Here is a 27,618-nt window from a genome sequence, read left to right on the forward strand (position 1 = left end):
TTTTAGTTAAATACGCACAATTTTATTGATTGAAGAGATTAGGACAAAAACATTAAACCAAATACAGGACAAAGCACCAGAGGCCATAGATTCCCACCATGCACATCACCAATCTTTCCTCCTACGGGGTACTGAAAAAATAGGGGACGGGGAAGAAAAACGGGTCCTTCTTGATACAGCACCATCTTCAGAATGTAAAAAACAAAAACAAAACCAAAAAAAAACCCAAAACCAAAAAACTCTCTCCTTTGTGTCTTCCATTATCAAAACAGAATCAAGGGCAAATCCATGGCCGCCTTGTCTCCTGACTATGAACGGTTAAGCCGCCCTCCTGGGAACGTGGAGGCTGGGCTCCTGCTGAGCAGGCATGAAGCATCCAAGATCTGCACACACATGCCACGTACTATAATAAAGCACAGATTCAAGTAACATTTACATACTAGAGTCCACGTGTTACCTACCCAAAAACATGACCATTTCACAAAACGTATACAGGCAGTAAAATCCAAACAACTGAGGTACTGGAAACAAATATTTATGCCGAAAGAGTTCTGTATCATACAGCAAATAGAAAAGCCGTAATAAAAAAAAACAAACAAACAAAAAAAAAACATTTGCCACTCGAAATCAAATAAAGCTATCTAGAAAAGCCAAACAAAAGGTTATTTCAGGGACAGAAATACTCAAACAAGAAAAAATATATAGATGTTAACTACAGCATGTAACATGTCATCCCAAGTCAACCCGTAATTGAAGTACTGGCTTAATACATCACAATGTGACATTTTCCTTAATAAATAGAAGAATTCTTGAAAATACAAAGGTGCGTATTGGGATAAGAGAGCTGTTTTTATTTATATCATCCTAGCTTCCAGCTGATTTTTCTTGCCGCTTGTCTCTACCGAGGATTTTTGTCCAAACCAGAGGGCCTTCCAAGCCAAAAGGATCATTCTTCCTAAAGAAAAGGAAATAGCTGCCCTGTATTTCATACACGTGGGACAATCTGCTTGGTTTCACTAGTTTCCAATAAAACAAAGACAAAAGGTGTAGCTGAGACCAGAGTGTCGCAAAAGCTTCAGACTCCAAGCGCCTCCCGTGATCTCACCCCGTTGCCCCCATCCCAGCAGAGAGGACCCCCAATGAGGCAGCCCTCATCGTTCGAAGGAAAAAAAAATTCAGGAGTGAATTTCTCTTTTCCTTTCCCTTCCTTTTTTTTCTTTTCTTTCTTTAAACTACGATAGCAGTTAATGCATCTAGAAGTTTGACTTCTAATAGCTTCCTGTCACAAACCCATGGACACAGAACAGAATAGCTTGTTAAAGGACAGATTTTTTTTTTCCCCCTTCAGGGAGCAAAGCATCAACATGTTATTTCCTGACCAGGATATTAAATAGTTTATTTAGAAGAAATGAGTTGAAAAGAGCAATTAAGAGACACAAACTGGACTTCTATTTTCTTTTAGCTTAGCACCCAGGTTTCTGGTCAGTCTGTGTGCACCGAATTTTTTTTTTTTTTTTTTTTGAATGAACCGCATTAAGTATCATATAGGTGGTTGTCTTGTTTAAAAAGAAAAAAAAAATCCTTGGCCAATTGTACCTTCCCTGAATCATGACAAGAAGTTAAAAGCTAACAGTGCGATGCCAAGATGTGTGTTTGAGGCAGAGAGTTTTGATTCTGTCGGGATCTGCAACTATTTTGGGACAAATGAAAAGTGGGGTAGGCCGAAGCAGCCCAACTGATGGGGGTGGTCTCCAGGGGGCTACGTCAGGGAAGAGAAGCTCCAGGGGCACCTGCCCCGCTGACCTGACCCCAGACTCCCACCCCACATCTCTCACCCCCATGCTACATGTTCAGTCAGCTCCTTGAAGGTTCTCCTTCTTTGAACCGAGAAACTTGAGTGTCAGTGTCTTTCTTGCTACCAAGCCAGGCGATACGTGTCCCCTGGAAGGACTCTCCACTGCCCTCTCTCGCTCCTGGTACCTGCTAAGTCTCTGTGGGGCACGAGCTCAGTTAAAGAAAGGGTCCAAGTTCTCTTCCATGTTGACATCCGGCACCAGCTGATCAGACACTTCCTTAGCACCATATCCTGAATTCGAGACGCTAAAATCTGTAGAAAACCAAGGATGGTCCAGAATTTCCTGCGAGGTCAGCCGCTCTGAGGGCTCCCGCCGCAGGATGCTTCGGATGAGGCACTTGGCCTTGGGCGACAGAGTCTCTGGAATGTTGAACTGGCCACGCCGGATCTTGCTGAAGAGGGAACTGGGCTCAATGTCATGGAAAGGGTACCGCCCCACCAACATGGTGTAGAGCATCACTCCCAGGCTCCATACGTCGGCTGCTTTGCCCGAGTAGCTGCCACTGGTGTTCAAGATCTCTGGGCTCACGTAAGCAGGGCAGCCGTGCTTGTCAGAGAGGGAGTCGTCATCTCCCCGAAGAATATACGCATCTTCCAGGCTTTCCAGCTTGACCCGAGTCCTGCAAGAGAGAGGAGAGCGTGAGCTCCTACGGGCAGGCTGAGGCACGTGAGTCCCATCACTGAATCACAGCCCCCGCTTTAGTATTTCCAAGACCATGCACACATTCATTCATTCATTCATTCAACCAGCCAAACATGACTTACTGAGGGCCTTCTAGGCGCCAGACACTGTTCCAGGGTGGGGGGCCCAGGAGTGAATAAGACTGACAGGGAATTTGCATGATGCTTAAAATCCTCTTCCTACTGGGGTGAACCCACACCTCCAGCAAGTAAACAGACCATAAATGACATCATCATCTCCCCCATGTCAGTGATGACGGAATAGGAGATTCGTACTATTCTCAGACACATGTAGGTAGTGATGGGGATCTGCAGGATTTGAACTCAGATCCAACCAACTGGGAAGCTCCCAGAAGCTCTGTCTACAACTTACAGCAAGCTTCTGGCTGACATGATATAACAGTCTGAAAGGACTTTTTACTCAATGGCATCTTGGCTTTATAACAGACATGGAAGATCTGATGACTCCATTTTCCAGATAAAAACATCAAGGCTCATGGAGTTTGAGTAATTTGTCCAGTGCCTTTTAGCTGGGCAACAGAGAAGACTTGGTCCCACACGTTCCTTAAGGAAGTCAACCTGCTGCTCCTTCCCCACTACCAAGCTGCCTTTCTTTAGGACATAGGCAGAGCTGGGGAATGTTCGAGCAGGTATGCATTGCCATAAGCCCTTCCAAGGCTGACATCTTCATAGCAAGCCCATCTTCTTTCCAAGATTTACCACTGAACTTGCCTCCTATCTGGCCCATCACACTCCCAGGGGCTGGTCCTTGACCTGATGCTTATCTGACTTAGTTACCTCTAACTTCCACCTGTGCCAACACGTACACATATGTACATATGTGAATCTGATTTCTCACATGTGTGCAGGGGTGTGTGTGTCAATCTTCCCCTTGCCTTCTAAGGATGACTGAGCTGGCTGACAGGTTCCAGGATGCCTCCTGGCTGCACTCATGAACGGAGGAGGAGAAAACCCACACTGAATTCTGAGTCCCTGGGGCCCAGCACTCTTCTTTATACAGTAGAGCTTGATATGACCATTGGGCATAAAATAAGCACTTGGTAAATACTTTTGGAAATAAGTTAAATTCTTAAAATTAACTATACTAATTTGCAGTGAAGAAAGCTGAGGACCAGGACACGAAATGACTTGCTCAAGACTGACGGCTGCCCCCCACCCAGTGCCAGAATCTTCTAGACCTCCTTGGCTCAGGGGACTCCCAAGAATCCTGTTTCCCTGTTCTGCCATTCCTTGAGTGGAAAGCTAGGTATTGCGACCTTCCAGGGCTTAAAATGGAAATCCTCTTCCTGTTCTCCTGGCCAGAACCCTCTAACAGCAGAGTTCTCAGAGCTGTTAAACCCCACAGACTCAGTCTCATTCCATCCCACGAATGAAGGCTTGCCACAAAGGTGACGTGGGCCAGGGAGGAGGGGCTGGAGTGAGGGGTCAGGGCCTTGTAGACGGTGCCTGCAAGGGCCTACAAGGTCACGATTATTCACACCAGTGGGTTCCTTCGTCTCAAAAATGCACATCATAGTTTGTACCCTGTTGTCCCGAGCGGTGACGAGGCTCCAATGAGGGGAGAACAGGAAAGTGCTTGGAGAAACCACACTGAGGCATTTGCCTAAATCAGAGCTTGTGACTCAGGTCCATAAGCTGCTTTCCTCCTCCTCCCCCGGGGCTACAGGTCTTAGCCTTAGTCTCAGCCTGCTCTGAAAAGAGCAACTACCACGGCTACTCAGGGAGCCACAGAAGGAAGGTGAGGTTCAAGTTAATCAAGTTAGCTCTCTATAGCAAAAAAATCGGACAAAAAAGCCTGGGTTGATTATGAGATCTCGTATTTGAATTACAGAAGTTTCAAAGACTAAGGAGTAACTACTTCCCTGTACTCATTTCTGCCAATGAGCAATGAATGGTGGTAGTCTCTGGAAAAGGTGCTGGGCAGGGAGCTCCGAGAGCAGATTCCAGGCCAAACTACATCTCTCATCTGTTGTGTGGCTGTGGGGAGGTCACTCAACCTCTCTGTTTCTCAAACTTAAAGAGGAGCGTTGGACAAGGCCGTCTTCTTTTTAATTTTAATTTTTTGTGATGGTCCAATATACATAAAATTTATCCTTTTAACCATTTTTAACTGTACACTTCAGGAGCATTAAGTACATTCCCACTGTTGGGCATCCATCTGGACAAGACAGTCTGAAAGTCTCTGCCATCGCTTCTCGGCCTTTTGGCTAAGATCAAGTGAAAGTCTCTGCCAGTTTTAACATTCTGGGATTCTGTAATATACAGCAACATGTCTTCTTTACTCGCTCACCCCAATTCTACTATAACCTGTAGTGCACACGTTCTTCTCCTCCCCCTTCAGCTAACGATCTACAGACGCAGGAAAGGTCTAGATGTGCTCATCTGGAATTGGGCTGAGGGAAAGCAAATCCTGTTCTTCCTGTTGCTCTTTCTAACCAAAGGCAGCAGGTGGGGTGGACCCACACCAACTTCCCTAGATGTTCTAAGATTGGAGGTGAGTCAGGGAAACCCAAGAGGGCGGAGGGGAGGGGGCGCACACAATGGGGCCAAGTGGGTTCTCTCAACAGCTTCCTTCGCCGGACCCTCCCCGGCAGCAGCCTCAGAAGCTGGCCAGCTTCTTGGCCTCCACGGCCACTGTCGTGGCAGCAGGAGAGCGACAGGAATAACTATAGCTGTGGAAACTGTAATTAGCTGTGGGACAAGGGACAGTCCGGTGGAAGGAGCACCAGACGTGGAATCTGGTTTGGAGCTGGGTTCCTCGCCACAGCCCACCAGCTCATGCATGTGGGGCTGACATCTTCCCCGCGGCTGCAGGGTGAGCCCCAGGCCTCCTGACCACACCTGCAGCCCCACTTCCTCTCTGTTCCAGCCCTTCCCTGTTCCTCAAACGCACCGACCACCCACCACAGTCCTCCCTGGGGCCTCTGTGCAGGTTCTCTCCCAGCCTCTGCCCAGAACGTTCTTCCCCCAGATACGTGGACGGCTCATTCCCGCTCACTTCTTTCAAAGAGGTCTCTGCTCAAATGAGCTTCACTAAAGAGCCCTTGCCTGACCATCCTATATAGGGGAGCACTGCACGCCCAGTCCTCTCCTGCCCTGCGCGGAGACCTGGAATACTATGCATCTGTATTTGTATGGTCACGCATTTATACTCTGTATTATTCCCATGGTCACTGCAGGGTGATCGCCTCATTCTGCTCGGGAGCTCGGGAGCAGGTAGCTGAGGTCGCTCTGTATGTAGAGAACATCTTCTGTGTTGATTGCTGTTTCTCCAGCACGGAGACTAGTATCAGCCACCCAGCAGACACTCAGTCTGAGAGGGAAAGGGACAGTCACACCATTAACCCCTCGGAGCTTCGGTGTGCCCATCTTTAAGGGAACAACAGCCCTGCTCTGCCTCCCTCGCCAGGATTAAGTGGATGTCAGATGAAGTATCCATGGGGAACAGGCTTTGTAAATTCCAATACCTCAGTCCCTGGCAGGGGTGAGGGCGGGCGCGGATGTGCCTCGGGAGACCTGAGCTGCTGCTAGCTCAGCCCTTACAGGGGACAGACGTCACCACCTCAAGCTCCTGATGCTAAACCACACCCGAAGCCCTCTTCCATTCTTACCTCCCTCCAGGCCACAGCGCTACACTGTGACTCTCACCTTCCCCCTGTGACCCACCCCCTCCCCTAGGTGGCAGGGACCCTACTTCCAGCCTGACCCCCCTATACTGGAAGGGTTCGAGCTTGTCAATTAATGCCCTTCCTGGCATTCTCCTCTTTCCTCCCCCCGCAAGGCCTCAGGGGCCGTGCAAATACCCAGTGGACCCGAGAGTGCAGTGGAAAGTGCATCACACGTGCTGCAGACGCTCGGCCACCCCGGAGCTGACCCACCTGCCACGTCAGCCTCCTCCCTTCCGAAGCCAGACTCCAGGTGGGGCGAGTCTGGATCTGCTCGTCACATCCGGCTCAGCGCGTACTGTGCCAAATTTGCCCCACATATACCAGGCCAGCTCCGTCTTGAAGTCAGAGACCTGGGTTCCGCTTCTGGCTCTGAAAATTACTAAGTACCAAAGAGCAAGCACCATCTCTGTACCTAAAAAGGTGCTAGGTATCGACAGAGATTTCCTCTTTAAAGTTTATAAAACTTCCTGCCACGTCCAAGGCAGGAATTATTATCCCTTTATGTGGACACGGAGCCTAATGCTCGGAAAGGGTGAGTAAGTCCCTATGGCTAGTGAGGCCAGTCAGGGGCTGAGCGCCCATCCCTCCCGGGGCTCTAAGCAGCCAGCCCGCAGGCCTGGCCCACCCACCTGAGCAGGGGGTGCAGGAAACCACAGCCGGGGTGTCCCCGTCTATGAGGCCTCCTCAAAGTGGGGAGCACACATGCGCCCAGGGTCAGGAAGAGCCAGCCCATGGGGCAGGAACCCGCTCCTCCCATGGAGCAGCACGGACATCCCGGGCAGGCGAGGAGAGAAGAAAAAGAGGGGCCTAGAGAAAGCTGGGGAGGAAGTGCATGCTTCTGACCCTGCTTCCTGCTCGGAACACCCTGAACTTGTCTGTATCACTCCTAGGCAAGGGTCAAGGCAAGTGGTCGGGATTATGTCTTTAAACAAGGACCTTCCGGGGTTCACGCAGGTCAGGAACCCGAGGCCATGCTCCAGTCCCAGTGCCGGTCCCCGTGGACTTGCTGGACAATTGCAGGGACCGTCAGAAGGTCCCCGGGGCTTGGTTCCCGCTCTGGGGAGCAGGTTGCCTCTGTCTGCTCTGGAGAGCGTGGGGGGGTGGGGGGCGCGCCTGGCAGAGCACCTGCTCGTGTCAGCATGGGACGATATGAACGAACAGTCTTTGAACTTCTGCTGTCCCCTGAACAGTCTGGGGATTATGTATTCCCAGTCAAAGGAAACTGATTTTCGTAACAATCCCTAAGGGTATCGGTGGTCCTAGTAATTCAAATGTCCCACTAATCATTAGGGCATTGAAACTAGGCACCCACCAGGGATAAGGACATGACAAGTAATGTCCACCTTCTCGGGTTTTTGTGAGGATTGAAACAATGAAACAATGCAAGCACAGTCTCTACCAAGTTGCCCAGCATAGGAAATCTGCAAAAATCTGGTGGCAACTCTAACTGATCTTATTAGTAAGATAAGGCGCCCACCTCAAGCCCAGAGTCTAGACGAGAAGACAGATGAACACGATCCAAGTGGATGTGAATTCTGTGCCCATGTTCCTTCCCAGGCACTTTGCACTTATTTCCCACCCCCTCCCCCGAATGATCTCCCCCCGCCCCCAAATGTGCCCAGCTCATTCTGCTCACTTCATCCGGTCCTGACAAAGGCAATCAGAGTGGGCTTTGTGGAGGTGGCGGGAACAAAGACGGCACACGAAGAACAGAGATTCCCGAAAGGGACAAGGGAGGGCTGGTGGAGAATTTTTGTGACCAAAAAGCTATGAATGACAGTGGTTATCTCCTGCAGCTTCTTGGAGGAAAGAGCCATTAGCCTGGGGTGGGACCGACTCGGCCAAGAAGCTGCACCCTGCATGCATTTCGCAACCTGTCCCTGGCACAGCCTGCTTTGCTTTAACTTCTGAATGAAAAAACCTTACACGGGGGCAGCCTGTGGACTTGGCACCATTCCTGGTGCCATCGGATCCCCAGCCAGGTGAGGAAGCCAGGACCAGCAGGATGCGCTTCTATTCCTTCCTCCGCAGAGCAGCAGGCTTCGAAGTCCTAGTGCCCCGGCCCCTCTCAGCAGAGGCCCGCGAGGCTCCCTCCGGGCCCCGGGGTCGCCAGAGCAGTGTGACCACGGGCCCCTTCGGCCTCAGTTTCCCTTCTGTAAAACGAGAACATGGCCTGAAAAGGGCTCTCTTAGCTTCAAAACTCCTGAGCTTAAGTTTCCTTTAATCTGAAACTACAGGAACTGCAACACTTCTACGACACCCTGGTCATAACGTATATAATAGTGACAGAGCAGCAACAACAGCAGCCATGAATTCAACACCTACTATGTGCTGGGACTTGCTCAGTCGCTATCTCTACTTCTCATAACAAAACTGAAAGGCAAATATTACGATACATGCCAACTTCCTACAAAATAAGGAAACCGAGGCACAGAGGCTGGGAGGTCCCAGGCCACATACGGGGTACCTGAAAAAACTCAGCTGAGTCCACATCAGGAGGATCGTCATGTGGCTGTCATCTCCAAAGTACAGGAGCACCAGCATCACAGATTTACTCAGTGTCAAAGACAGAATCTGTGAAAGGAAGATTCTGGGTTTCTGGAGACAAACATGGCCCCGGGTTTATTCAGCACAGACAAAACCCTGGCATCCATGACCTAACTGCTGGAGCTCATGAGCTGGATAGAGGTGGCAGGACCTGCCCATTGGCTAGAAGAAGACACTGAGGTACAAAGAGGTGACCTGTCCAAGGCCACCTTGCAAATGAGGGGCAGAGCTGGGATTCAAAAGCAGGTTTTCAACCTCCAAATTAGTGTGCCATCCAAAACATCAAACAGGGCCTACCCCAGCAAATCGTGCTCTGCTTTGAAACCTTTAAACACCGCCCTGGGCTCCTGCAGCAGGAAGAGATCAGGACAGGGTGGGCCAGGGTGGGGCTGGGCTGGGAGTTCCGCCAGACCAAGTGGGCCTGGCCGGGACGGGAAGTCCGGTGGCCTGAGGTCAGTGGAATTCGAGAAGTCACTGAAGGCCATTCCACAGGGTGGGTCCAAGCAGGAGAAGGGTCAAGTGAGAAAGGTCAGCCACTGCCAGGTCTGGCCTTGTTCTGCCCAATACCGCAAAGCTACCCTTGGCTGTCAGTTCGGTTATATGAGCAAGGGTCCCCCCCCGGGGGGCTAATGGGGGAGGAACAGGATTGTCCCAGCACCCTACGTCGCATCCAGCTGACCCGACAGCCACCACTGGGACTTGACAAATAAATGAAGCTAAACTCTGCCAAATAAATCGTCGCTGTAATTCTGTTTCCTGTGTGCATAGATTTTTTCCCTCTGCGAGCCACTGATATGCCAGGTCCTGTAGATGCAGTGAACAGACCCGACACCCAGGTCAAGCTCCTTCCACATCAGCAGGAGAACAGCAGGTGACCCACAGGGAAACACTTCAGCTCAGGGTGAGGGAAGTCTCCAGGGATGGGGCTGGCTGGTTCTACTAGGTGGCGTGTCCTCCCACGCTGCCCCGTCACGACAGAAAGGCTTGTGTTGTCTGTGCCCTGACTCATCGTGGCTACGGGACAGCAGGAAACCATCCCACCTCCCACCTCCTAGGCCTTCACACCGCAGGAAAGCACCCCTCGAGCGCAGCCTGCATCTCCACAGGGACGGACAGGGAAGGAAGGCAGGGCAGCTCCGGACCCCCCCTCAGGACTCTGTTCACCTCTTGCCCCTCTGATCCTTTGATCTTTACAGATGAAGAAATGGGGAGGAAATGTCCTTCTCCCAAGTTCTAGAACATGTTGGTGGTGTGACCCTGGTCCCAAAGGATCCCCTGGCCCCGAGTCAGTTGATTCAGCTTCTCAGAGAAGCTTCTGCAGGCCACGTACCACTGCTCCAAGGGCCCACCCAGCCTGGATTCTTCCAGGAAGGAAGAGCCAGGTGCACCTTGAGGAGCTGCCCCACCCCTGCTGCTTAGGCGGACTCAGAGTCCAGAACATTCCTACCCATGCACCACTGGCAGGGCAGGAGCCGGGCTCGGGCCGGTCCCTATGACCCCACCGACCCAGCGTGCACTGGGAGCAACAGTGCAGCCCTGGGCCAGACAGGGATTCCACTTGGCAGAGTCCTGAACTGGGCTCACCCAGATGGCCCAGGCACATACCACACACGTTCCGTCAGCCAGAAAATCTGGGCTCTTGCTCTGGGTCACACCACCAACATGTTCTAGAACTTGGGAGAAGGACATTTCCTCCCCATTTCTTCATCTGTAGAGATCAAAGGGTTGAGTTTAACTCTGCCTCTTACCCACCCCTCCTTGATCCCATTGCTTGGGTCCTTGTCCCTGTCAGCATCCTGAAGTCGATACCCATGCCCAGGCCATCCTGCACATACACTTCCAGAATCACGACCAGACCCCGTCCCATCCTGTCTCGAAAACAAAACAAAACAAAACAAAAAACCCTTCAATGGCTCCTCTTGGATTTCAGGTCAAGTTCAAGGTCATGGGCATGCATCCAGGCCCTAGGCCTTTTCTTGCCTCTTCATTCTCATCTCTGATCCCCCACAGTGCTGTCCACCAGCACGCCCCTCCCTGCCCAGGGCTCATTCTTGTCTCTTGGCCTTTACTCACACTTTCTGAACATCCTTCTACTTCACTCAGACCAACCCGAGAAGGAGCCCATCTCCTCCTGACACGCTCATTCTCTACACCCCATTCTGCCATTAGGACATTTTCTTTCTGCTCCCAGAGAGTTCTCTAATGTACACCCATTCTCTGTAACATGGTATGAAAAATAACTATTACACTATGTCTTCCATTAGAAAAGGATTCTCCAGAGGTGATTCTCGTACCCTCAATACCTTGCGCCGAACGTAGCACATAATAGATGCTTAATAAATATTTGCAACATAGTGTGGATCCCATGTCGAAGATGCTCCCGGCTGCAACATGCTGCCTAGAGTTCAGGGTATCTGGGCGTGATTCTGCTTAAGAATTGCACTCTCTCAAGTCCAAAGAAATTTCAAATAGGCTTGACTCTACTTCATGCTTTAGAGAAACTCCTGAGAGTCCCAGATAAAGGGCATTTAAAATGTGTTTCCATCCACTGCCTTCTGCCATCAACATATCTAGGGGATTTTTCTTATAATATTTATGCCTCCAGGGCAGCGTAAGGGGCTACTCACACACCCATTTAGTCAATTGCCAGACATTCACAAAGTATTTACAAGGCTAGTCCTGTGCTAGGTAGGGAAGACAGAAAGAGAATTGGACCCCACTTTACAGTTCCGCAGAGAAAACAAAACCCACTCCATAAAATGGAAACACAGGGCATCACAGGACTGCCCGTGGGGTTGGTTAACTGGTGGCCCATGACCCCTCAGAGAAAAGGAAGTACTGAGCTTCAGTACTCAGTGCTGGTCAGGTCCTCCTGGTGTTCACTTGTTGCCCAATTGCGTGAGAAAATTCCTTCTATGGATCGGACACAAGGGGTGGTATTTTACCTGGTGTCTATTTCCTAGAGCCAGAGTGGTATTTGAAGGCCTAGGCACGGGACTCCAGTGTCCTGGGCGCAGACCCCCAGGACTGCCAATGATTAGCTGTGAGGCCCTGAGCCTCAACTTCCTCATCCATAACATGGTGAGAATAGCACTAGTTTACTCACTGGTTTTAAACTGGTTGATGTAAATACAGTAGTTAAGTAGGATTAAATCAGTTTTCCTTTAAGTGTCGTAGTTAGAACAGGGCCTGGTCCATGGTGGAAGCCAGATAATATTTCACTGAAACGTAAGTCCCGTGGGGGAAGGGTTCCGTCTCTTCGGGTACTGCAGGATACGCAGAGCCTAGAACAGTGCCTGGCACATGACAGATGCTCAATACTATTTGTCGAATAAATAAATGAATCTCCAGGTTGTTGGGTGATGAGGGCCAAAGCCAACGGCTGATCATCAAGAGCAGTCATGACAGGTGCCTTTTTAAGGCTCTGCAGTGCAGCAGGGACCCTGCTGGATCCTCTAAGTTCATGATCTCTGACCCACGTCAGAGAAGGTAGGCCAAGGTCAAATGGCTCAGTGAAGGAGTAGGAGACCCTACTGCTGTGCCCTTGGCTCTGCTTGCCCAGGGTCTCAGTCTAGCCCATCAGCTAATTTATTAAGCACAAACAGGAAACAGCTCAGCCAGAAATCCCATTTCTAAGCAAAGAACCCTGAGGGTGCTCTCCCTTCTATGATTAGGGAAGTCCTTCATAAATGAAAATAACCCCACAGACATTGATAACAGTGTCTTAAATGTCACTTCTGCATAAATCATTAAATCAAAATGGGAACGATGGGTTAATTTCTCATTCGATGCAGAACGCTGAAGGAGCTCTTTTTGAAAAGGTGTCTACGTGGGAGATTTATACATTTTAGTCTTCCAGGGCCCCCACTCTGGGCAATGTCCTAGAGGCCAACGATCCATACTTATTCCCACTTCTCTCATTCTGTCATGAGAATCCAATCTGAGATGCATATACTCAATGAGGGAGATCTTCATTCATTCAATGCCACTGTGTTCCCACAGCAGGGACCACAAGACAGCCTCTGTCCCCAAGAATCTCCCAGCCCAGCAGGAGATGAGGCATGAGGACAGTCGAGGGATGCACATGGACGATTCGAGTAGAGGGGAGACTATCAGTGTGCTATGGGAGGGGGATCACTTACCCATCCAGGGAGAAGTGGGGGAGTAAGCCTCCCCCAAGGGCTGGCAGTGCCGGAAGCACAGAGAAGTGGTCAACATAAAGAAGGGAATTCCAGCTCTGTCTCCTTCAAAGCAAAAAGGTCAGGTCTTTTGCTAAAATACAATGAGCCTACAACTTCATGTGAATCGCTATTGATGAAAGAAGGCAGGGTCTGGTCTCCAGTCTGGGCTCTCTATTTTGTTAGCTATTAAAGCCTCAGTGGAGGCTGAAGATCTACAAGAAGAGCCAGTACAGAAACTAATCTGAGGAGAGAGAGAAGGTGTGCAGACCTCAGCTGGTGGGAGGAGGGAAAAGGCCTCCACCACACCGGAGACACAGGTCCCGTGCCTGGGCAGATGGTGGCAGGTGACACTGAGAGGCCCAGGGCTGCTGGGTTGCTACAAAGGGTCCAGCCTCCCTCCTGCAGAAGCAGGCACTGTTCAGCTTCCACAAAGCAGAGGAAATGCAACTTGTGACGTCAAAGAGATAAAAATCTTCTAACCAAAGAAGAAACATGTACAGAGGCATGTTTCTCCATTCATGGGGGGTTATTTCTGCGCAGGGAAATGTCAATACTGAATCGAGGTTGGGGGTAGGGGGCAGTGGGTGGGGGGCAGGGGGTGGCAAGGAGCCTGGTCCCAAGGGAGAAGAGAAAGCAAACTGGCCAAACGGGCCGCTATAGGAACACTGGCTCGCTCCCGGGGCAGCCTGAGGTTGCACCTGCTTCCTGGGCTCTTCACATCCTGACTCAGCAAGCTGCCCTATGTCACCCGGGGCGCCAGACACTACGTGCACAGGAGGTGAAGACGGTGGGAGCTACCACTTGTCCGTGGCCGATTATGTGCCAAGCTCTGGGTTCACCTGCATTCATTCATTGAGTTTCATGAGGAAAGTCTTCTGGATATTTCCACTCTGCAGATGAGGTAATCTGGACAAAAGAGGTTATGCAACTTGTCAAGATTAAGTTTGCTAATCAGTGCAGGAGCAGGGCCTAGAATCCAGACAGTGACTCATCCTCCACATGGGAGTAACGGGTCTTCTCCCAAAGCTCAGGCCTTCCCTTAGAGGCTCAAAGTGAAACTGGGGGCCTCCTGGAAGATCTGCTGGCCAGGCAGATCAGCCCACTACCACAGCAGGGAGGGGGAGGCTGGGGGACCTGGGCACTGCCCTCTATCAGATTCAGGGCCCCTTCCCACACACGGCCCCTCCCACTCTACAGCCCACCTCTGATTTTACTACGGGAACAAACTGTGGATGCAAAGGGTGTGTCCACGCTGAGTACAATCAGGGTAGGGGTTTAACATCCTCAGAAAGAAAAAAAAATCACCTTAGTTCTGCTCTGCAGAAACGTCCCAGGGATGGAGGAGAAGCAGCAGTGCAAGGCTGGGAACACCGGGGCCAGTTCAGGCCCGGGAAGCGGGGTCCTTCACTCCCTGCATGCGCCTGGTGTCCGCCTTCCCCTGCGTACATCTGGTCGACCTTCTGGCCTTTCTGAGCCTGGTGCTTGCCCTGTCAGTCACCCTTCTAGCACTGATCCAATATTGCAGTTAAACAAGAAAGGAGGATGTGGCTTAAATCTGAACCCTCGCATCACAAGAGTTCCACTCCTCGTGAAATGGCTGCCCAAGAGGTTGAGCACATTCTCCAAGAGCCTCCCGCACCCTGGGAACAGCTGGTCGAAAATGGCACCACTTTATCAATGACTTTAGGACCGGCGGGCTATAGTGAGCACCTGCCCCACCCTGTGCACCTCTGGTTCATTCACTGGGCTCTCACAATCACCCACAGGGATGCAGTCCTAATTTCTGCCAGGAGGAATCTGCAGCTCAGAGGCATTAAAGGACTCATCCAAGACCAGGTAGCTAATGAGGGGTAGAGACAGAATCCGAATCTAGAATCCAGATCAAAATAAAACGGAAGCAAAGGAAATCGGTGGTGCTACTAATTCAACACAGAGGCAGAAGGCACACTGGTATCAGGCCCTCACGTAACATGGGGTGTCATGCATGTATCATGTCTTCACGCTGCTCATGGGAAACTGGACTGATGGACCTGATCATTCTACCAACAACACATTCATGGGTGGTCAGGATTCAGTTACAGATGGTCCAATATCAGAAATCCATGCATAAAGAGTCAGCACACGGGCTGGTCTCATTCTGAACCTGGTGGGGCTCAGCCAACTTCACTATGTAATTCTTTCACCTTCAGTTCCTTGCAAGAGCATCAGACAAAAAGGTGCACATCCTTGAGAGAGAGAAGACCATGCACAAAAGTGTGGTCTGGTGATTTGAGGCTTAATAAAGTAGTACTTCCAAAAGCCTCTTCTGTGTTTCCCCCCTCCAAAAAACCAATGCATAAAGGGCCGGAAAACAGACACAGACTCCATCCTTCAACGTTTCAAAAGCCTTTCAAATTCAACCCATTGTTTTCTCACACGCTGGGTGTTGTCAGGAGAGACACAGACTCTAGTCCTATTGAAATACCTATTGATGAGGTCTTGCTGATTAGGATGGATGGTGGGGGCTGCCAGCCCAGTGAGGTCCCAGACTGCTGTCCCCCTCAACACACAGGCAGGTTCCTTCACACAAGCCACTGTGTGGACCAACAAAGAGAAACTGCCACGAAACTCAATGGCTGCAGGGACACACGGAGGGAGAAATAATCTGAGTGACAAAACCAGAGTCTCCTACTCTGAAATCGAAGACGTTCAAAGGCAAAACAACAAGGAGGAAGTCTACAAGGCATTATCCCTCTTTCACAAAAAGTTGACAGATGGCTGGGGGAAAAGTTCCTATCAGCTACTGATGAGAACATTTGGAAGGTCCTTGAAAATGAGAGTGACCTTCTCAGAGCTGCCCAGAGACACTTGTCATGCTAGGAACAGCCAAGTCCTCCGGGACTTCAGCGTGGTGGAGGGGCAGGGAAAGAGCTCTGGACTGAAAGGATAGGATTTCCAGGCCGGCTCCATCGGCATGCATGCTGTATGACCGTAAGCAAGGTCACTTAACTCCTGTGCAACCCAGTCACCTCGCCCGTCGGATGAGGAGCTATCATTCTCCCTGCTGGTCCCGCAGGGAGGCAGGGCTGCATGGGCTCAGGTGCCGTCAGACATGCCGGGGACAGATGATGAGCAGCTTCCTCCCTGTCACTGACGCTTCCTTTTTCAGAAGGAAAATGCTCTCTAAAGTTAAAAAGGATTTCGCTCTGACATGCTTACTCCAGTGAAGTCTTCTGGTTTCACATTCATACAGGATACTTCTTTCTAGATCTTTCTAGAAAGGGTCATGCTCGTTTGCAAAAGTCAAACACAGCTCCAAACTCAGTGCCAGAGACTCACAGTCCTTGTGTTGGAAGCCTCCGACATCTTGGGATTTCTTCTCTAGGCCCTGGGACATCAAGGATTTCAGCTTTGCCACCATCTACTCCTGGGCACTCTTAACTCAACTTCCCATAAAGGACAAGACAGGCCTGGAGGAAAAGGCCTTCAACAGCAAATGTGAGGTCTGACTCAGCCCCTTATTTGCTTCTAGCTAACTGTGGGCCCTGGGGCCGGCACCCTCACCTCTGCTGTTCTGATTCCAGGCAGCAACAGGAGAAAATTGAAGGATGGGCCCTCTGGAGACCCTGGAGTTCACTTGTGCTCCCATGTTCTGTGACCTAAGGATGTCCACCCTACTATGACTCACTTCATAAATATGTATTTACCATGTGTGTTCTATCCCTGGACGCACCACCCCGTCAACTCACTGGTACCTGAAATTCCTCTCGAAAGAGACACAATCGAAGGGGACGTTTAAAAACTTGGATCCCCATGAGAGAGGGCATTCATCGCCCTTACTCCCTGTGGCAGGCAAGTGAATTTGTTGAGATCTGATTTAATAGAGAATATGTCCTTATTTCTGCTCTTTCTTATCTATAACTTTGAGACCTCACACAAGATTTTGGAGTCCTCCTCCATAAAATGAACATGATGATCCCCACCCTACCCCCATTTGCAGAGAGAAGTAAGTAAGGTTAACAATAACCTAATAATAAGACCTTAAAGTACTCCCAAACAATCACCTCTTATTTTTGTAGTTAGAGTTATTACATTTCCAAGAAAGGTGGAATGCAGAAGGACAAAGAAAGTATCTTTGTCAGTATTCTGCTGGGGGTCAGGTATATATTTAACTTCCAGTGAGAATATTCAAAGAAGCACACACCTGATGTTATAACTCAGAAAGACCTCAGAACCAATAAGACAGAGCCAGGACAATAAAAGGATAAGAAACTTGAGGCCAGGAGGAAGGGACCAAACTAAAAGGTCACAGAGGATATTAAAGGTGAAACCAGAGTAATAACTTGAGTCTCCAGGCTCCAAGGGCAGATGCATCTGAGCTGAAGAAGAGAATATGTGTCACCCCACACTCGAGATCTTAGAATAGCTCCCTCTTGTTCCATTTGTTAGTAAGGGTCAAGACCATGCACTCTCAAAAACCAGGCTATTAGCTACCACGAATGCCTAAGATACCTGTTTATGGGGAAAAAATATGGAACAATAACCAATCTCTGTGGCCAGTGGCCCTCGGCACTTTGTATACTCAGCTGCATTATAAATTGTCATCAGGGGCACCTGGGTGGCTCAGTCAGTAAGCACCTGCCTTCGGCTCTCAGGTCATGATCCCAGAGTCCTGGGATCGAGCCCCGCATCGGGCTCCCTGCTCGGCGGGAAGCCTGCTTCTCCCTCTCCCACTCCCCCCGCTTGTGCTCCTGCTCTCGCGATCTCTCTCTCTGTCAAATAAATAAATAAAATCTTAAAAAAAAAAAATATATATATATATATATATATATATAAACTGTCATCAAATTATTCCACTTGCATTAAGTAAACACAGGCCCTTTACCTTTGCTAATCCCTAAATGCTTCCCAGACATTTACCTCCCAATTAGCTCTAACCATAAAATGAAAAAAACCAAAGCAGACACCACTAGATCTCATTATATATTTTTTCTATAGGACATCAACAGACTTCCCTAAGCAATAGCCTAAAATATCACAGGCCATTAGATACATGGCACAGTAACTGGTAGGTAGAAAGGGTTGCTAGCCAGTTCATCATCAGACACATAAAAGATATTCCAGATTAAAAAAAAAAAAATACTCCAGATATGTTTGTTGAGTGAGTAAATGAATGGCATGCACTAGCTTTGTACTCAAATGGGCCTTAGTAGCTTTGTGCCCATGGACCTCCACTTCACCAACCACTTCCCTAGGAGGAGTCCAGGATGCCCAAGGCCTTCATGGTAATTCCACGACCCACGTGGGTAGAAACTCTAGAACGATCTTTGGAATAGTCAGCAATGAATATAAATCACTTGCCTCCACCCCTCTAAAAAAGCACATTCTTCAAAAGAAAAAGAGTGGCTCGAAAGAGTTTTACAAGAGAAGTCAGCTGGAAGAGAAAGCGGGCCCCAGTGGGTTTGCTCAACAGAATGTCATGAGTGGGCAGAAGAACCATGAGTGGAACCCAGATGCCCAGTGTCCTGCCCAGCTGTCTCCTACAATAACCCAGACCTGCGCATTGCTGTGTGTATGTATCGACACCTTCCTTACCTGCAACGCCGGTCCTTCCCACACTGTCTGTAACATACTCATCTTTCAAATGAGCTCCAAAAGCACCTCTCCTGACTTCCACGTCCTAGTTAAAACGGACATCCCAGCCCCCGGGTCCCATCTAACCCCGTATATAGTCTTCACTCAGGGCTTAGAGCATCCCTTTGTAGGTGAGTTGACTAGTTAATGCGCCCCGATATTCACAGTACTGAGAAATGTGAGTAATGCACACACACTTTAGCCGTACATACACGTACACTTATGAAACATCTACCGAGTGAAGGAATGAATGAATGAATTAGAAATCAGTGAGGACAGGCACCGAGCGTTCTGAAGGTAGGATTATTTCAAAAGCAAAATCGTGCCTTACTCGCACTGAAAATGTCACGCAGGCTTGCAGCCATCTTCAGAGTTCACAAAACCAAAAAAAAAAAACCCTAATCACCAGGTCACAGACAATCCTGGCACCCGACCTCTGAGCATTCGTTAACGCGGCTGGAGTAGCAGCAACTTAGTTTCCCGGGGCACTTAAAACATCTCAACATCCATTCACCTCCTTCTGTCTGCTCACCCTTCCTTCTCACCTGGAGGCAGGCAGCAAAAAAACAAAACAAAACAAAAAAACTGTCCATTCCAACCCCTCAAGCAAGCATGCTCCCGAGCAGCCCGTCGGAGTCCGGGCTCTGGACAGGAACGACACTCACCTTTCTTCGTCCTTAAAGATGAATTTCCGCAGCTTCAGATCCCGCAGCACCAGCCCCCCGTCGTGGCAGTGGGCCACAGCCGAGGCGATCTGGTAGAACAGTCTGGCCGCCTCCTCCTCCCTCAGCTTCTTGCAGGTGCGGACAAACGAATGCATGTCCCCATAGCTTCGCTCAAAGAACACATAGGCTTTGGTCTCCCCCAGGATGATTTCGGTGATTTGGTTGATGTTGCTGTGGGCAGACAGGCAAAAGCACGGGGCCAGGGATTCCTGGTAGCAGCTGATATCGAACACCTAGGACAGGATTCACGACAAGACCAAGGGTCAGGGGTGCGTCTTAAACCACGGAATCACAGAATGGAACAGGCTTTTGAGGAGACAGAAGGCAGACCGAACTCGGACCCAGACCGCACTGGCCCTGCCTGCTCCCAGCTGTGCAACGTTGAATAAGCTGCTTGACCTCTCTGAGCTTCCAAATCTTTACGGGTAAAATGGGCAAATGACCCTTGACTCACAGGGCTGGGAGGATTACTTGACAACGTGGAGGTAAAAATGCTGTGCAAGACGTAACACGGTACACAAATGGTTAAGTCTTACCACTTTTTTCTCTCTACCCCAATCGCCTATTTATAAAAGAGCTAAGGCAAAATCTGAAAGTGACCCACCCCAAGCTACGCAGACAAAGCCTTATTTTCCTTCCAAAAAACGAAACAGGACAGAAGCGGGCATCACTGCACAATGATAGCGATTATGTACAATATATTTTACACTATGCAAATGTGTTGTACAGTGCTCTACAACATATTAGCAATTAACAGAGCAAATATGCAGACTTTGCCTTAAGGTCCTCTAATCCAAAACCTTCATTTTACAGATGTGGATATCGAGGCTCAGAGAACAAGTCAAATCGAGCCCCAGCGGCAGAGCTAAGGAATAGGACACACAGTCCTTAATAGGAAAGAAAGCAGACACAATTCTCAATTCCCTCCACACTATCTAGCTCAATGAATCAGTTATGCAATGATTTCCTATGAATCAAAATTAGCCTGTGAAATGCCACCTCACTGTGGGGTTATTTAAAAAGAAAATCCATCCTCAATACCTTTTGGAAACCATCCTAAGAGGAATTAATGCCACAGAGAATCTTTGAGGTCATAAGAAAAAAAAGCTTTCATTCATTTCAAGACCTCCACTAAATCAGGAATACAAATCCCTGGGTTTGGAATGTGGTTTTACTATCTGCCTGGGAATGTAGGCGCATGACTCCCTTCTGTGCCTGCATGAGTGAGGGGCAGCCATGAGGTGCTTTGCTGGAAAGCACTGCAGGCCAAGAAGGCTCCAGCAACAAACCCTTAAATGGTCCCCGTGCACCACCATTTAGCTTCTTAAATCTTTTTCATTAGTGAGAACATCCTCTCCTTGATCCTCATTTTGCAGCATGGCCTAGAAATCACCCAACTGAGGCTCTAATCCTGGCTTGGCCACCAATAATCTGGATAAGATGGATAAAGCACTCAGGGTCACTGGGCCTCCCTCCTCTTCCTAACCTGGAGACGTTGATTTAGAACCCTGTTGACCTTTTTGGGTCCGGATCCCACGTGAGAACCTGATAAAAGCTCTGTCCCCTCTAGCTGACAATGCCCATCCTCCAATGCGCGCACAATACTGGATTCATTTTCAGGGGATTCACAGGCCTTCGGAAACCCATCCAGGGACACAGACTGCCATTTAAGATCCATGATTGAAGTTAAGTCGCCCTTCGGTTCAAAAACCAAAAGAAATCTGTGCGTCAAACAAGGATAGTAAGAACCTCAGGAGGGCTGGTGCTAACCCAGGGCGAGGAAGCAAAGTAACGTTGTGAATGAACCATAATGAGGCATCTCAGGAAGGCGGCACAGCTGCTAGAATTTAAGAATGAATACTTCAATGCCTCCAGAGACCACAAATCACACCCTGATACTGTCAAATGATGACCCACGAGCAGTGACCTCAGAGGTCCGTTCAATTAGGAATCTGAAATGCCTGAGTCAACTTTAACACCCAGGCTGCGGGCAGCAGAAACCTAGGAAAGCCTCAAAAATTTCACAGAGAGTAATAAACGTTTTGCAGTGGCTAATGTAAACACCCCGTGTTATATAACGGGGGTGGGGGGGATGGGTTCTGAAGCAGGAGGCTGCAGGCTTGGTCTCTCCAGTGCTCGTGGAGTTACGATGATTTATCATATACTTCCTCCTTCAAGTGCATTTTTAAAAAAATAAAAGGTGATTTTTGCTCAGCACCTTCAGTCAGTTACCCCGTCCCACTGATGAAAAACTGAACGGACACAGAAATTTAAAAACACAAAAACAAAAACAAAAAAACAACATATTCATGGCAGCTTCACGAAATAGCCAATACCCTCTGTAAGAGATCAAATTCCAAGATGGTGGACAGAGTATGAAAAATAAAGCAATTACTTCTGTTCTCCCATATGGGTAGGTACCAAACTTTTAGTAGCAGTTATAACAGGCATTTACGGGGGTTGGACTGATATTTAAACCATCACCTTCAAATGCAAAATCAAGCCATAAGCCTGGTTGCCAGCTTCTTTTAAATGTTTAATTTGGAGCCTAAGTTATATAATGTGACAGTTGAGATAAGGTAGGAAGATTAGGCCATCATGAGTAGCATTTGCAAAAAAAAACAAAAAAAACAAAAAACCAAAAAAACCCAAAACCAAGTGCCCATTTTGCCAAAATAGTAATTATGTCAACGTGCATAGTAGCTACCAGCATTTCCATGAAAATAATAAGGTAAAGACCCCCTAAAGCTGCCTTCCTTCATTTGCCTAGCTCACAGTGGGCTCAGGGAGACAATAAACAGGCTTGATTATTTTGGTTAAACGACCCCAAATGGTGTCCTGTAGCATTCTCTCCTGACAGTCCTCTATAGGAATGGCATCTTTACATTCGATCTGTTTTTGCAAAGACTTTTTCCTTGGGTCAACATAGAGCTAGGAGACAGGAACTCTATATTCTGAGACATCAAAAGGAACTTGATTCAATGTGTAGATTTCACAGTGCCTTGCAGTAAGCTGAGTTCACACTGTGTATCTGAGGGAGGCTCAGAGAAGCAGCCTTATAAAAACCACTTGGAGCTTCCTAGGATATACACAGCTATGCTTGCATAAAAAGTCACCCATGTCACCTCTGGTAAAAAGGCAGGAAAACAGGCTGCTGTGTCTTAAAGGGATGACCTCTGCCAAGCAGAACAATGATACTGCACTTAAATCCACTTTCAGCCCCACAGTAATTGGTGAGGGCTGATTCAATCTTTGCAAGAACTAAACCAGCAGATTAAGTACAGTTTCAGGCCAAAGAGCACGTCTACGAATGACACCGTAAGGTCAGCCCAAAGTGAAATATGTCTTGAAGAATCTGGAGGGAGAAAGGAAGAGCAGGGGCAGGTCACCTCTGCCTTTAAACAAAGAAATAACAGCAAGATGCTCCTGCAGAATTTGAAGGCAGAGTCCCTTTACTTAAAAGCATCCCCAGCCTTTGAAAAATATTAAAATGCTGTACCGAAGTTGAGCAAAAGGAGTGAACACACTGCTGGGCGATTGTGCATATTTCATAGAAGAGTGGCAGCTCTGTGGAATTCATTCATTTCAAAGGATGACTCCCCTATTGTGCAACCTTGTAGGTCTTCTGAGAATTCAATCCAGCTCTGAATAGCCTACGGAATTTTGGTTAACCGGGCACAGTTGCTCTGGGTCTCAGTAACTTGGGAGAAGATGCAAAATACCAAATGCTCAGTACAAGCAGAGAGCTGTCTTTGAAGAGTCTCTGATTTTCCCCTGAGATCTGAACTGAGCAATTGCAAAACTGACTGAAGACCTCCACAAAACGCATATTTACAATGAAAGACTCCAGTCCGCCAGGAAATAAAGCAATCTGTGGTTAATGGTAAAAAGTGTGATGTATTATTTGTAGCACAGCTGTGCAGAGTGCCCATTTCAAAGACAGCAGAGGTCCTCACTCCTCACTATCCCCTTACCCCTCCCCCAAGAAAAACCAAGAGGGACCAAATGTAAAATTGACAATGAATTCTTGATCTTTGTCCAATGCCTGGGTATCCCCTATGCTCTACTCTATTCCTTTTTTTTTGCAACTGTCCTCATCCCCTTGTCTGGAGTGCACACACACAAAGACACACAGACAGTCACTGTTGGGGGTCAAAGACAAAAAGGAAGCTGAAGTGCCCATCTCGGTGTTAGCACTGTGAATCCCTGGGCCTCCAAAGGCCGGCCTGTAAACCACACTGGCAAAGGTGTGTGTTGGGGGTGGGGGGCGCAAGGGGGTGTTCGCGCACGGAAGTCTGGAGATGAGAAGAAACGAGACAAGAGAGGAGGACCCAAAGGACTCACTCTTTCCTACACCCAAAGGTGCGCTGGTGGCTTTGATTTCCACCCCCAATACCTCCTCTCAAGGCTGCAAGGAGCAGAGAGCTCTTTGTAAACTCCTTCCCCGCGCTGGGCCCCTGGCTCAGCGAGAGGGGACACCTTTGTGTGTCTCTTTTAAAGGGCACCTTCTGAACAAAGGTTTAACACCTGCACGCTTCTAAGAACAATGGCTGCAAAAGGAACCCAGTCATCAGTGCCTTAAAATTAGCGGGGGATTCCCTACTTCACGGTGGAAGGGGAGGGGGCTAGACACAAGGAGAAACCCCTTGGGCAGCGGGACCCGGCCTAGAGCTGAGGCGCTCCACGAGCCTCTGGAAGCACGCGTGTTCGTGGCCCCCGCGCAGTCCCGCCGCCCTCCCCAAACCCGGGCTCTCCCCAAAACGCCCCCGCCGCAGCCCGCCCCATTGTCTGCAACGCTCTAAAAACTTCGCAACTAGTCGAACGTGAACAAATAAATAAACCCATTTAACGAGGCCACGGATAATTATCCCGCGAGTCTCCCTCCTCCAGGCTCCGCAGCTTGGCGACCTCCCGCCCCCTCCAAACGGCCCCGGGGAATCTTTTTAAAAGACAAAAAGCAAAAACAAACCCCGAGCTCTTTACCTTGCACACCAGCTCCTCCCCACTGTGCAGATGCACGGCACGAAAAACGTGGTCTCCCTCCAGAGGTTCCAACAATAAGTATTTCCCGATGCAAGAAACGCAATGCGACAAGTTCGGAGTCTCGGGCGGGCTCGGGGAGCCGAGGTTCGGGCTGAAACTCTGGCTGGGTTCGGCGGACCTTATAGACGACAACTCTTCGAAATCCTGGGTTTTGTTCCGCGATCTCCCATATCTTGCTATTGTGATGGGGGTAGACCTGTGTATGTTCATGAGTGTGGGGATCGCACTCGGCAAACAAAAAACCCGCTGGAGAGATGAGTCGCTGGCGAGTGCGGCTGCAGGCGCCTCCGTGCCACGGATTTTAAAAGGGAACGAGAGGGGAGGGGACGGGAAGGGGGCTACGCGGAGAAAGAGTTAGAAGCCCCCAAATGGGCGCCGCCGGGCACCTCGTCTGCTCCGAGCCCGGCTCCCGGGGGTGCTCAGTCGGCAGTAACTCGGGTCCTTTTGTTACCCCAAAGCAGCCAGCGATGTGCAGAATCTCCGCACTTTTAGTTTCTGTCTCTCTTTCTCTCTCTCCCTCTCTTTCCAACGTGGGTCTAGACGAGTAACTGGACTGCTAAGGTGGGGAGCTGCAGCGCCAGGTCTCCCGAAGCGATCCCCACGCAGCCTTCCGAATCGCAGACGGGGCGGAGGAGCCCTGCTGTAGTTTGTGCAATCTTCGAGGAGCGCACGGCAGCAGCTGGGTCTCAACGCGTTAGAAACCAAACAAAAAGAAAAAGGAAATAAGCACGGGTCTACCGGCTCGCGCCGCACGGCAGACAGAATCCGCGCTGCACCCCTTTTTTTGGTGGAAAGGGTGGGGGGCGTGGAAGGGGGGGCGCCGGCGAGGGTAGTTACCTACGTTTTAACTGTAGATGGCGTCTGAGGCTTTTCCAAGATCGCAAGAGCTCTCCAAAATTTAAACAAACAGACAAAAAAAAGAAGAAGAAGAAGAAGAAGAAGAAAAAGAATAGCAAGGGAGCATTTAACTTAGAGCGGTCACCGCTGCCAACAAAAGACTGCAAAAGCCGGGCACAGAGTTGCGGCGCGGGCCGGGCGCAGGTACCGCGACAAAGCCCGGGTTGGCCCGCCGGGCGGAGGTCAGCACAGGCTCATGCTGTCGCAGCTCGCTCGTGCTCCAGATCGTCCTCCGAATAAAGCGAGAAGTGCGGGCACGGACGAGAGTAGATCAATGGTCTCCGATTCCCCCGGCACGAGCTTCCGGGCGGGGGGGGGGGGAATCCTCCGGGCGCTGGAAGGGGTTGCGCCCCCAGCCAACCTGCGGCGTTCCTTTCCCGCTGGATAACTGGACCCTGCCTTGGAATAATTTACAACCACTCCGTCTCCCCCGACCCTAAACCCAAATTGCGCGGTGGGGTTTGTTTTGGAGAAAACTGGTGGCTTTTCTTCTTCGTCTTTTATTTATTTATTTTTTTCTTTCTTCCCCAGAGGTAAGAAGAATGTGTATTTAAAATTGAAGGGGATGGCCGATGGTGCCCGAGGCCAATCCCCGAGCTCAGCACGCCCGCAACTCCCGGCGAGGCGGTATTAATAGTTACTTACGTGGCCGGGGATCTCGGAGCGAGCGGGGCCCTGTGTGCGCGTGTGTGCGCGCGCGCGCCTCGCTCGCGCTCCGTCTCCCCATTCAATGTCACCGACACATTTCCACGGAGCCTCCGCCCCCCCCCCCCCCCCGCGGCACCCGCGACTGGCTCAGCCCAGGGCCGGCCCCGCCCCACCCCCGCCCGGGCCCCCCTCATTGAGCCGGGCGCCCATCAATCAGCCCCGCCGCTGCCAGTCCTCGGGCGGCTCCCCGCGCCCGCCGGCCGCCGCCACTACCATCGCAGCTCTCGGCCCCGGCGCTGGCGCCGGCCTCACGGCTCTGCGGCTCGGCGGCAGTGCCATATCCTTCCGCGGCCCGGGCTGGGAGAAGGCGGCCCCGCAACGGAGCGGGAGGGTCGCGGGGTCGCCGCAGGCCTCGGAGCGCGCGCCCCGTCGCGAGCGTCTGTGGAGTCGCCAGGCCGCAGCCACGCGCGCGTCGCCCCCGAGCGGCTCGGCCGGTGCTCAGTGTGCTTCTGCGTACCTAGTCCCTCTTGCTGGCGCTTTGCCCCGGAAAGCCGGGCATCCTGAGAGCATCAGGCCACCGCGCTTCGGATGCTGCTCTGAGCCAGGAGCCGTTCCCTGTTGGTGATCCCTTGCATCAGTGGTGCCGCATGGAGTTTCAAAAATTAGTTTCATTAGCTTTCCCCGACACCCTAGTCCCCATCTAAAAAGAAAACAATCGCTTGCTTTGGGTTGCTGTCACCCTGGTGTCGCCACCTCCCTACCCCTCCACTCTCCGCCCCCGGGGCTTGGAGTGTTTTGAGCCTGAGGACACCTTTTGACTCAGACCGATTTTAATCACGAATTCTTCCCCTCTCGGGGCAGTGCCCAGAGGGCCTTGGTAACCCAGTGAAACAGACACCTGCGCACACGCATCCAAGTGCTCTTGGCTCCCACCGGAGTGCGGGGCTGCACAAGATCTCGTCTGCCAGCCACCCCTGGCCCCAGCACACGCAAGTACCGCGAAGGCATTCGACACTGAGAATCAGGCGCAGTTTTACCGCCCGCCGCTCCCCGCCAATTATTCCCAACGTTCTAGAGAGGCTCCAGTCCTCTGGCTTGGGCAGAAGCACAGCAAAAGTCTTGAACTCCTTCGGAGGCTTGTAACTCAAGGCCTTAACCTAGTGTATCTTGGGAAACCAGAAGCAATGTGGTTGGGGGATGAACATCTAAAAAAAAAAAAAAGCAAGGGACTGGGAAAGGTGAATTTAAAAGACTTCTGGAGCCCTCTGAGCTTCTATATGGACATACGCATATTTTCTAATACAGGAGGGAAGGGGGCCATACAATTTATTGTCCACAGTAGGACTGTTTTGAGTAGAAAGGGGACCTATTTATAACTATGCACAACTGAGTTACTCTAGTGGGAAGAAGTTCCTGGGAAATTGGCCAGAGAGGACACTGACTATACAGCAGGTCACCACAGGGCCAGAGTTTGAAAAGAAGGTCAAGAAGTGGCCTCATGGGTCCTGGCACCTCTCACCATCTTAGAGCTGGCAAACCTGCCTAGGACTTGGTCCCTGGCCCCAGGGGAATTCACAGGTTCCCCCCGACTATTACCATTACTGCTAAGCAGAGTCCTTTAATCCAGTTCTGTCCCCTGAAGATACTCAAGTGTTTGTGCTGGTCTCAGGAGCAGCCTGAAGTAGCCTCTGCAGATGGATCAGAACGACACTGGCCTCCTCTGTTCAGTGGCCACCAAG

General features: G+C 50.2%; 1 protein-coding gene and 1 pseudogene across 1 annotated transcript; one reads left to right on the plus strand and one right to left on the minus strand.

Annotated features, from left to right (window-relative positions):
* TRIB2 (tribbles pseudokinase 2) lies at nucleotides 1-25,962 on the minus strand. Its single transcript, XM_064571794.1, has 4 exons — nucleotides 25,176-25,962; nucleotides 24,275-25,019; nucleotides 19,232-19,524; nucleotides 1-2,475 (listed from the first exon to the last, which is right to left on the minus strand). The coding sequence occupies exons 2-4, from the start codon at nucleotides 24,542-24,544 to the stop codon at nucleotides 2,007-2,009; spliced, it is 1,032 nt and encodes a 343-aa protein (XP_064427864.1). The 5' UTR covers nucleotides 24,545-25,019; nucleotides 25,176-25,962; the 3' UTR covers nucleotides 1-2,006.
* On the plus strand, nucleotides 4,745-4,852 carry LOC123852253 (U2 spliceosomal RNA; annotated as a pseudogene).
* Nucleotides 25,963-27,618: the final 1,656 nt, after the last annotated feature.

The sequence above is a fragment of the Mirounga angustirostris genome, unplaced genomic scaffold, assembly GCF_029215605.1.
Source record: "Mirounga angustirostris isolate CCGP_5_RB_7025 unplaced genomic scaffold, mMirAng1.0.hap1 SCAF_10, whole genome shotgun sequence".
In the NCBI taxonomy this organism is placed as follows: Eukaryota; Metazoa; Chordata; class Mammalia; order Carnivora; family Phocidae; genus Mirounga; species Mirounga angustirostris.